Here is a 12,105-nt window from a genome sequence, read left to right as displayed (position 1 = left end):
TTGGAAAAAATGCCTCTGAAAAAAGTACCTCTGATAAAATGAAAATATTTTATATGACCAGATGAGAACTTGGCAAATCACAAAGAGCTACTTTGTTTTTAAAACAAGAATTTAAGCTCTTACAGCCCTTAAGACTTTCACTAATGCCCAGCTCTAAGAGGGGCTGTTTGTAGTTAGCAAGCACACCAGCAAAGATGAGTTGTCTTGCCTCAAAGGCCTGATTACCCTAGACATGGTTAAGAGAAGCTTTAAAAGCAGACTATAGTCTGAACAGCAGAGAAAAGTATGTTCATACTTGGAGAACCAAAGCTGAGAGCATTGGGGGTGCTTAGACTTCGGCCTCCAACCCTGGCAGTAAAGGGCATGTCTTCATCTTGGGCTCGGAAATCTTCCTCATTTGGTGGCACCATCAGACAGACATAAGTGTGAAGCTGAATAAGGAGCCGATGTTGGAGCATCCATATCACCATCTGAATAAGCTGAGTCTGCAGAGCAGGAGATGAGGTATTAAACACACACAAAGTAAAAGACAGTTCAAATACAGGAGAAAAACAATGCACAAGGCCTAAGAAATTGCAAAGAATATTTTATAGGGGAGAAATGCTTTCCACACCACACCACACCACAGTTTTGCCTCTTCTCTGTATGGTCAGCATACATTTCCAAGCACAAAAAGGTGACCAGGCAAACATCAGACCCGTAGCATTTATGGATACTTAGGCTGTAAACTGATCTTTTAATGATTTACATGTCATTACGCAACCCTGACAAACACAGCCAGTGTCTTCAAACAGACCAACCTCTGTCCCTTGCCATAGCTCCAGCACCTGGTATGTTCTAGCCGAGCAGCTGAACAGGTCTCCCGGGACACACAATGCTTTAGCCATGACAACCTCCACCCGGAGCTGTTTGGGCCTTTTTAACAGAAAAGTTTAGGAAGTGCTAAAAAATGGGACAGCCCTTCTTTTGAGGGGCAGGACATGGAAACCGAGTCAACCAAATGCAGGCTCTGCTTGCCTTGGCCCAAGTGAGAGCCCTGACATCAGTCAGTTGATTTCTACACAAGGCCCACTAAAACCAGTAATCACCAAAGGGTTAATTTCAGAGTGGTCAGATGAAAGCTCGGGTTTCCCTAGAAAGCCACAGAGAGAGCAGGGCGACTGGGCACAGCTGAAGCAAGCCAGACAGGTGCCCAGGAGTAGGAGCCGTTTGCTGTCAGATGGGAAATTGCTGCAAAGCCATGGCAGAGACGGGAGATCAGAGCCCTGCCGGGACTCAGCAATGCCAAACTAACACCAAGAGCAGCAGAAAGCCGGGCACGGGACAGCAGCCTGCCGCTGCCACAGAGTCCCCTCTGCATGCAAAGGGTTAACATTACCCATTGGCTCCCTATCCCTCTGCAATAAGGGGCCAAGCATTTAAAGGCAGCTAGGTTCCCAGGGTGCAGACAGGCAAGAGTTTCAAAGGTGCCGAGAGAAGACACTCATGCTAACCAAACATGCAAAACGCCTTCTTTGTATTACAGCAGCTGAAGAACTACACAATGCCCCCAAACCGATGCTGAAAGCAGTGGAGAGAATGAGAGAGAACCGTTCGTAGGTGCTCGTCATGGCCTGCTTTCAGGAGGTCTGGAGGAGCATTCGAAACGCATCATCCTGTCTGAATTTCTACACAAAAAGCCTTTTCATTTCCAAGCTGCTGTAGGCAACCCTTCCCATAGCTAGCAGCTCTGAAAACACTGATTCACTGACAAAAGCTGTTTGGGGATTTCATAGCAACCAGCACTGTTTTGGTGAGAGAAACACACGCAGACTGAGCTCAGATTCTGAGAAGGAAGCTAGCTCTGCTGTATTAATCATCAGGATAACGGGCCAAATCTCAATAAAAGCCCCAAACTGAAGTTCATCAACCCTCTTCTATAAATCATACAACTTTCAGTGACGTTCAAATCACACAAGAAACATCTTTTGTTTGCTGATAGACCCACACCCTGTCTTTTTAGGGATTCCCACCTCTTGGGGCTGAACACATTTGAATCTTAAAACACATTAGCTGGAATCACCTTCAAACATATGTTTTTCAGAAAAGGCATAATTGATTTTTTATATTTGAAAAAAAATCTATGAAAGAGAAAGGCTGGCAAAAGATACCGAGTGCATTCATACGCTATTTTGCTAACATCTGAAGTCAGCCTGTAAGAAATAGGAAGCTTATTGCAGTGATTATGTTGATAAAAACCTTCCTTCCAGACGCGGGCCTGGAAGGAAAGATGTCTCGTGTGTTTTACTTAAACTTCCAACCTGTTGGCATGCAGCAGCGTCCGATTAGCTAGTTCCATGTCACTTGAAAACACAAGATCTGCACATTTCACAACACTAAATAACCTCAAAATATCCAAGGCAATTCAAGGAGACTGCACACTGATTTCACAGTAAGATCAGCTCTACTAGACTGGCAGACTCTGCTGTGTACCTGGCCTAGACTAAACTCCACTGGTCATTTAGATGGTTTCATGAATTATAAAAGCAGCCAGGTGTTTTTGTTACAGCTCTGTGTGCATGGAGAGTCTTATCCAACGCTGTCTCAGTCCTGCATACACACATTCACCTCTTGCACAAATAACTAGAAAGCCGTTCCTCAGACAGCAGCTACGGCTCAGTGAAAAACAAGAAGCCAGACAAAAGTGGTGTTACAGCTTTACGACTCCAATGTGCTTTCCTGAAGGAATGACTGCCAAGCGCCTTTGGGCTGAAAGTGGGAGAGTGGGAGACCAGTTATGACTAACTCTAAAACTAGTTCATCCATGTCAGATACGAATGCCACAACAAAATATTTAAGTGAGCCTGAACTCCTGCCTCAGGGTAAGAGAGAATGATTAGCATTGAAGGTGATCTACAATAAACTTGACTTCAGTGTGAATTCAGTACCTCTAAAAATCTAGCTCTAGAAAAAAGCCCAAGCACTGCAGCATCCTATGACTGGCAACAGGCCTGTGGCTCTATCATGCCATCACTGCACTTCCACCATTTCCACTTTGTCCTACCCACACAAATACATCTTTTTCCAGGTTTAAACCTATTTCTTACCAAAAGTAGCAAGTGTTTTCACAGACAAGGCCAAGCAGAGGCTTTGCTAATAGGTTCTGCTGCCTGTTTTTCTGGACAGGAACATTGAATATATGTTTGTTCTCCATCTGCTCCTCTTGAGCTTTGATGGAGTTTTCATATAGGACTAGAGGAGGGAAGGCTTCCCTGCACCATCTGCGCTGTTCTGTCTGTCCAAAATGCTCTTCCTCCCTCACAGATACAGGGTTGTCATCTTCATGTTTGGTCTCAGTCTACTTGATTAGCTGGGCTCCTTCCTGAAGCCAAAAAGGGCGGGGAGCAGCTTCCCAGGAAAGGGTACGCTTCCGTCCCAAGACTGCCTCCACTCGCTGTCATCATCTGGCACTGTAGGAAGCCACAGCCAGCATTTTTTGGCTGAACCATGACAGAAATACAAAAGGAAACATTTTCCGTTGCTTAATTTAGCCAACGATCAGATCTAAATTTCATCCATATTCCCATCATCCTTTCCCCATGCTGCCTCTTTCCAGTCTGCTCTGATGATGGCTCTTATCCACAGCAGCATCTGGATCGTTCCCACCCGCACAGATCAGCCCACGCCACCCCCTTCTTCTCCCCCCATCACTGCACAGCAGGTCCTAGGCGAAGTTCTAGCATGTCGTCAGGCGAGACTGTATGGAAGTCACTGCTAACAATACGCTGCTTTGTGTTTATTGACAAAAGCAGAGAACATGTATTAGCTTCTGAAAACATGGCCTTTATACGTCAGCCCATCTGGGCAGTTTGAGACAGTCAGAGGACAGCTCAGCCCTCAGTCCTGGGAGGGACAAGATCTGACATTCATTATTCTCTTCCCTCTTGGATCAAAGGGAGCATTTGTAAAAATCTCGAGTAACGTGTTAAATAAAATGCGTTTCTTGCCAGGATTCTTTAAGCCTGCTTCCTCTGTAGGCCCCAAAAGCAAAGGAAAACGCCAAGATAACTGAGCCTAGCAACAGGTTCAGGGAAGGGAAGAGAAAACAGCAACAGAGCAGCGCCCAATCCTAGCTTGGGGTTTCTCACCACACAAGGATACACCTGTAGTTAAAACACAGTATGCTTTGCATACCGAAGGATACGGTCCCCCTTTCTCCACTTTGGATTATCTAGTTAATCTGACACATTAAATCTTCATGATCAGGCTTGAGATGTCAGTGCTGCATTGGGCCAGTAAAATGGCATCTTCACAGCTGCTGCGATAAATGGATGTTTGCCCAAATATATCAAGTTCCCCTATCATTCAGTGCACCCTCTTTTATGAAAAACAAATCAGCTATTAAAACCACTCCCTATTTTGCATAAAACAGATTTTGAAGACCCCTTTTAAGGTAGGACAAAACATGTACTGTTCTGTAATATCACCATTTTAATCATTATGTGACAGCTTTGAATTCTCACTCTGTTGAAGAGGACTTAACCATTCCCTCCATTTAAGCCTTGAAAGCCGTATTTTTTAAACTGCCACACAGAAAAACCCTAATTTCATACCTATTCTAATTGAGTATAAATGCACCTAAGTACTACTTCCCTCCCACTGCCAGCAAAAGCTCCCGTGACTCCTAATGTCTTCCAGATGCCCAGCAGAACAGTCCCATTTGTAGTGCATCTCTCAAAAAAACACAACGGTCTATTCAGTATTTGCATGCAGCTCTCCTCCTACTCCCATCCCCTGACATACACACTCATTTTCCACTGCGCAACTGTACAAAGCAGGGCAAGTTTTCCTCATGTGTAAGGCAGAGGCCTCATCTACTGGCTGCCTTAAACCCAACAGGATGGCCAGACTTATTAAAACAAAACTGAAAAACGAAACGTGTTTTGTTCAGGGAGAGCTGTCATACCTTCCCATCTGTTTTTTTCCACAGTTATTCTAGCCTCATCCAGGGAAGAATTAGATAGCTAAAATAATAATAGCAATATGCATTATTATAAGGAGCTACTGTAGTGAAGCGGATGCAGGGAGGAATCAGGTTATCTCATTCACAGAGATACACTCCCTCTACCCTTACGGCTGGAAAAATCCCCTCTGTTAGTCCATGCTTGCTCCTCAAGGCAGGGAGGAAAGATCATATAACTTCTTCTGAAAAAGATAAACTAGCTGAGGCCATAGTGTATAGTAAAAGGGAACCCTCAAGGGTTATCCCTTTCCCTTGGTTTGCAAAGAGATTTAGCACAGGAGTAGCTGGGTAAAGAAACGTTGATATTATAAGAAGAAAGCCTTGCACCGAGGAGCGCATTAAAGCATTCCTTGTATTCCTTGCCTGGTATACACACTCTGTCAGTGAATGCGTGTTGAGCCCAAGGTTTATGTATATGTACAAACATACCACGTTTTTCTGTGCTTTCACATGAGGGAATGAAGGGTGTGCGCTACACTGAAAACCTTGCCGTTGCACGGTCACCAGGAATCTCAGCAATAAAGACTTTGGAAAAATGGAGATGGGTCACAACACACTTCAAGAACCAGCCACCGTAATTCTTCTTCTGAGTGCTTGCACACACACACGCACACAAACACACACAAGCACACACAAACCCTTGACAATTTACTTGAGCAATGCTCCTTGGACGTCTGGAACACCCTTCTCTTTCAGCAGTGACTGCTGAACTCTAAAGTTCAGATCAGCTCTGGACACTCCAGCAAGGGCATACAGTGCCAGGAGCAGAGGATTTGCGTTGCTGCTCTGCAACACTCAGCCCTGAGCATATTCTTCCAAAAGGCCAGTGAGGCCATTCGAGAGCCAGGGCAACACGCACCTGGGAGCCAGGTGGGCATCCTCCGCCCACAGCCACACATGTTCTTTATCAAAACTGAACTGTTCTCTTTGTTTTGCATGCAAAAAATGTATCTATCTCCTACATGCATCTTTGGAGAAAGAGCATCCATAAATGTACAACCTGACTTAGATTATATTCAGATCCTCTTTTCAAAAGGAATTTGAAAGAGACCATTCGGATAAGACTGTAATCTCCGATAAGCTGAATATAGTCCTAAAATCAAAGCTCATAGCTCTCCTATACTTTTAGCTAATACCACTACAATGAGAAAAGCTATCTTAGCTTATCAATAAGAAAAGGATCAAAAAGCTGGTAGCTCTACTCAGAGAAGGAGCAGATTCTCTTATGGGCAGAAAAGTTTACTATACTCTTTAGAAATCATATTTTTCTAAGGCAGAAGAAAACAGAATGATCCCAAACAGGAAGATAAATGACCGAAGTAGCTTTGAGATGAAATGTTAATATGCTTGCTGAGACCCCTCTTGCCCTTAGCTTCTGTACATTATCTCAAACCTTCTTGGTCAAGACAGCCAGTGGCAGGTCCAAGCAGCTAATATTGCCCTCAAGCCACACACATTTCCAGCTGAGTTCTTCCCAAAATCAAGGAACATATTTTTGGACTATACTCAAAGCAACTTGCTCAGATATATTTAGCCATTCAGTATCCCAGCTGTACAGCAGAGCTGGGAGGATCCTCATTATGATTAGAAGTGACAACAAGTTTATAGCCAGTTACAGTGACACAGCTTGAAAATATAAGTTCTCAATACCACTTTGACCATGACAGAGCTACTAAACTCCTTTTTAAAAACCTAAAGAACCCTGACCACAATCAGGACTGGCATGCACAAACGGAAAAGATCCGACTCTGTCTATCAATCCTGGTCACTGTTTGCCCTAGGACAGAAGCACCGGCAGCGCTTGCCAAGTTTCCTGGCAAGCGAGACCAGATGCTGTATCATGCCGTAAGAATGCAGTACTAAGAGCGACTGCAGCCTCCTGGCTGACAGCAGCCTACAGCACACGGGGAGGGAAGGGGAGGATGAACATGGCTACTTCTCCAGCAGATTCTCCCAGGCTCCAACAGATCAGGACTTCCTAAGGCAGAAGCTGTAATTCCCTATTTAACAGCCCTTAATGGATTTTTCTCCCATGATTTTTCCCAGACATTTCTGAACCCACAGAAGCACTCCTGTGACATCCCAGAAAAAAGGAGCTCCTCTTCATGCGCTGTCAAAGCCACCTCTTTTCTTTCTCTTTCAATCTGCTCTCTTCTTTTGGCTCACCCCAATTCTGTTACTGGAAGGGAGAGTTGACAGCCAACACCCTGTTCCATCTTCTTCACACCACATATGATTTTAGAGACCTCTGTTCTACCTCTTCTCCAGGCCGAAGAGAGTTGTTTCTCATACAGACACTGTTACACCTTTGCTCACCCTTCCTCTGTACCCTGCCAAGTTCTGCTGTAGCCTTTGGAGATGAGGAGACCAGAACTGTAAACTGCATTTGAGGCATGAGTGTGCTGTGTGATATTCTCCATTTTGGTTTTTATTCCTTTCCTTATTATACCTAACAGCCAGTTTGCTTTTTTGACCACTGCCAAACCCAAAAAAGACTTTTTAATGGAACATCTCAATCAGAACCCCAAGGTTTCATTCCCAAGCAGAAAAAAAATCAGCTCATAGTAGAGAATTTTATAGGTGAAGATCAGACTGTTTTTCCCCCCTTTCAATTATCATCTTTGGACACTGATAGTCCTGCAGTTCCTCACAGCTGGCTCTTATCTTCCCTACCCTGAGCTGTTAACTATCATTAGCAACTCTGTCAAATGACTGTCCCTTGCCTTTTCCAGATCATCTACAAATATGTTTTACAGGGCCTACGCAACTACAGATACCAGCTGAACTTCACCGGTGACCTCATCATTCTACTGCAAAACTAAGCATTTATTCCTAACTTATCTTTTAACTAATTACTTACTCAGTTATTTAATAATACTTCATTTTCCCACACTTCCCTTTTTCCTTCCCTGCAAAAAACCAAGATTAGTTTTCAGCCTTAACTCCATTCTGATCTGCTGTGCAGTCACATCAGTGCTGAGCCACACAAGGGAGAGGACAGCATGGGGACAGCAACCAAGCAGTCACAGGCAGCAGAGGGAAGGACAGCTTCTTTGGGGGCAGGAGAGAGGAGATGCAGACTGCTTCTTTTCCAGTAAAAACCCATATTCAAAAGGGAAGACAAGTTTCCCTACCGTATAAGCTCGCAGGATCCCCTCACCCCATGGCTGCACTCTGGTGAGATCCGCACAAGCAGCATGAGCAAAACTGGTGGCTGCTGAGCGACACTATCCCAGGTCGGAGTGGATTGCGGGAACTCCAGGTGACACTACACGGCACGGCAGAGCTAACAGACATCCAGTCAAATGAGGGAGGTCTGCTTCTGCTTTCCCAGCTGCAGAAGGCCCTCCCTTGCTTTGCCCTAGCCCTGGGGCTTCCCGAAGCTTCTCTGAGCACATGCCACCAGCTAACCTGGCAGAAAACTAGTACGGCAGAAACAAACAGAGTGCGCAGAGGCAAGCTGGATGGGAGCCAGAGCACCAGTCCAAAGGGAAGAGGGTAAGGAGGAAGGCATGCGTGCACACATCGGAGAGCGGAAAGGGGACCTCATTCTCGCAGCAGCACCAAGATGCCGTTAGACCAGTCTGAGCTATAGGTGCAGGCTCATCCTCAAGCTGCTGCAACAACATTGCTATCCAAGCAAGGCAGGTTAAACGCAGAAAAACGGAAGCTAATAGATCACCATATGTGCACCTGCAAACCCTGCAAATTCTAAGCACGGGACCACCAATACATGATATATATACAATAACCCCAGGGTTCAACTGCAATATGCAGCTCGCCATCATAGGTAAGAAAAAAGATCAAGAGGGGGGGCTCAAGAAAAAGTCCTGTCTCTAATACAGGGCATGCTTGGGGGCACAGGCCGCTCTGGCAGATACCACTGACCACACACCTCCTACTTGATAGACACCAAGAGCAGAAGGTAGACATGCACTCAAACTTTCAAGGCAGTCTGGACTCGCTTAGGGTATTGCAGGTTGTTGGTATCTCCTGCCAGCCAACAGATGCCATAGCACCCCAAGTATAAAAATGCCAGTGCCATATTTTTTCATGCACCCAAAGGAATGGAGCAATTCTACCCATTTAATAGCAAGCAAACAAAAATAACTTTGTCCTCTTTCAAATAAAGAAGTATGGCTTTGTATAAGAACAGGAGGAGGAACTCTTTAATTAAGTCCACTACACAAAACAGGAAAGCTTTTAAAGCCTTCACATTTTCTGCCCATCCAGAAGCACATGCCAAAGGGGGGAGCCAATCCCACACTTAAGACAACCATCAGAGGGGATGGATGCCAGCAGACTGTAACAGTTTCTACAGAAAATATAACCCTTCCCCCCGTACTGACCTTCCAGTACAGATGACCTTCAGAAAAACAGAGACAGTACTGTCAGCATGATGGAAAGCACAAGATAACAGCCTACTAGTGAAATTCTTCAAAGTTAAAAAAAAAAAATCCCTTCCTATGTACACAAAGAACAAAATTACGGTGAAAGGTCCAAACTTTGTTGTTTTTTCCCAAAGGCAAGGCAAATACACTTCAACAATATTTACAGTTCAGAGTGCAGGATCTCTTATTGCTACCCAGCAGAACAAAAACCCACTCACATTTCATCAGATTAATTGCTCTATCAGCTAGATCTCTGTGATTTACAAATGGAGCCTGACCACCCCAGGATATAGTTGGATTCATCTCCCCTAAAAGGCGAGTTCCTAACAAAACGGTACTACAAAGAGCTCTCCATAGGTAAATCAAAGTGGAAGCAAACCCTTTTTCTATATCAATGAGCTGATATGAAAACATCTAAAGGCCCTCTGTAGTCCAAAACTCCCCCAAGTACTGGAAGGCTTCGCTTTATGAAAATGAAGCCAACCATGCCTCACAACAGCCCACCAGTCTCCAGGGGTCTCCTTCATCTGCACACACGTGCCTTGTCAACATGGCTCCGAGTCCTCTGCAACTACGGTTCTCATGTCCCCTTTTCAGACTGTCGGAGGCACTTCCATAGCTTTTCACAGTATCATCCCTCATCCTTTCACATATGCTGAATGGATGACAAAAACAAGTTGTCATTAACCTTTAGAGACCCACCGTGGACAGATGAGCATCAGAGAGGAGATGCCTGCTCCAAAAGACCCATTTTTGCAATCCAGCAACTCTGGCAAACATGTACTATTCTTTCAAGATTTTCCCCACAACTGCAGCAGTAAGTGGCAGGCTTTACTTATGTATTTTAAACAAAAATAAGACTTCTGAGAACAACCAGAAGTATTTAAGGACAGTATTTAGGCAAACAATTAATTCTGAAAGGATTACTGAGAATAAGAATGCCTCCTAAAGCTACAGCAGCTAAAATAAAATTAATGCTGTTATTTCAGCTTAAATTTTCAAGTTTGTCAGTAACTTCAATGAAGCACTGACAAAAAAAGTAGCCAAAGATGGCAGCTAACCAATACATACTGTTGAGATTACAGGCTACATAAATAGTTATCTTCATCTCTGATCATAATCTCTGCCAAACTGTAATTATAACAAATTCGTCTTTTGCCTGACTGCATAATTGATGTCAATCTTTGAGATGCTTGAACAGTGGCTAATTTCATAGACAGCAAGTTGTCAAAGCATGAAGGCTAGCAAACAACACTACAAGAAATCAGTTAAAGGAATCTGTCTATGTTCACTTGGCCGCATTGTGCTGTGCTCAGAGGTCCAAGCTTCTTCAGCTGGAAACATAATAGTATCAGCCAGGAGGCCTCACATTATTTAGTTCTTCCTCACATTTCACCAATCCCCAGACACCCCCCTAGCCATGATCTGTGCAAAACAATAACACACAAATCCCAAATCCATGAATATTAAAATGTTAATATTGTAACACATGGACTTCGGTTGACTACATGCTGAGTCTGCTTCCTGCATTCGCCTTTAAGCAATTTCAGCTTCATTTAGAAAGCTAAGTGAATAGATGGTTTGCATAGTTTTAAACCCAGACTGTGAATTTAAGGCAGCTACAATATATAATAAAATACAATAAAAATAGTCTTTTATTTGTGACTGTGAGGAATCCATGAACTTGCACTGAGCCCTACTAATTTATGACAGTTTTCAACAGATCAAACAGAATTTCAGTTTTCCCTATGATATCACTCAGGGAAAAGCAACATTCTGATTTTTCATTTAGGAACATGCTTTTTTTAGCACAGATCATTCGCATAGTTTCATCTTGATAACCGCCGCAACTTTTTGGCACCTGGATGTGAAACAACATCATACGGTTGGAAACGTAGTAATCGGCACACTCCTAAACCTACAATAGTAGGTTCCTGACTAGATACTCCAGAAGCAACACCATTCCTTGTTCACATTAGCAGGGCAATCACACACGCTGTCCAGACAGCTCCTGTCCGCTCCCCCCGTCTCACCTCCTGAACTGGTGGTGCTAGAGGATTCTTGAACTCCGAGAGCGAAACTGGGAGGGAGAACTTGGAAAGCATCGACGGCAGATTGTGGCCCCGGAACTGACAAGAAAACGCATCTGCCAGCGGAGAATATCTACAGAAAAGAGGTAAAGGCTGAAATCAGTTTTATACTGCTGGTCAATGTATCGTTTATGTATTTATGCATTGCAGAAGTGCCAATTCCCAAAGGAAACATTCTCTCTGATCTAGAAAAATAGTAAGCATAGTTTAAGGCATTTTGTATCCTGCAAAAGTAACCAAGAACAATACATACTTTCATCTTGGCATTACATTCAGCTCCAATACATTATTCAAGGTGTGGAGGGAATCCAGTGGAGAACAATAAAAATGATTAAAAGTCTAGAACTGAGTAGTCTTTGAGCAAAGGAACTGGGGACGGGCAGTCTAGAGAAGACAGGATTGGGGATGGGCAGGATATACACACCATCTTCAAACATGCAAAATGCAGCTGCAGACATGACTGTCCTCCCTGCATATGCTGAGAAGAACAAGCCATATGACTGATTAGAAGCAAGGGAGAGTCAAGTGAAATACTAGGAAAACTTTCTGTCTTAGGATTTCCATCAAGAACAGCTAAACAAACCACTGCCATATATGACACTGGCACAGCTGTTCCTAAGTG

General features: G+C 44.0%; 1 protein-coding gene across 17 annotated transcripts in view; it reads right to left on the bottom strand.

Annotated features, from left to right (window-relative positions):
- The window catches only part of NPRL3 (NPR3 like, GATOR1 complex subunit), a 52,641-nt gene that overhangs the window by 9,412 nt on the left and 31,124 nt on the right, over positions 1-12,105 (bottom strand). For all 17 annotated transcript variants that reach the window (XR_003255893.1, XR_003255892.1, XR_003255891.1 and 14 more), the window contains 2 exons: positions 11,427-11,556; positions 296-485 (listed from right to left, as the gene is read on the bottom strand). Coding sequence is in view for 12 of the 17 variants with exons in the window: in XM_026080595.1 (XP_025936380.1) it covers positions 296-485; positions 11,427-11,556 (320 nt within the window). In the remaining 5 variants the exon portion in view is untranslated. The remainder of the gene's footprint in view (positions 1-295; positions 486-11,426; positions 11,557-12,105) is intronic.

Source organism: Apteryx rowi, unplaced genomic scaffold (assembly GCF_003343035.1).
Source record: "Apteryx rowi isolate R43461 unplaced genomic scaffold, aptRow1 scaffold_527, whole genome shotgun sequence".
NCBI lineage: Eukaryota > Metazoa > Chordata > Aves > Apterygiformes > Apterygidae > Apteryx > Apteryx rowi.
The sequence above is the reverse complement of the archived record's forward strand: the minus strand, read 5'-3'. Positions and strand labels throughout refer to the sequence as shown.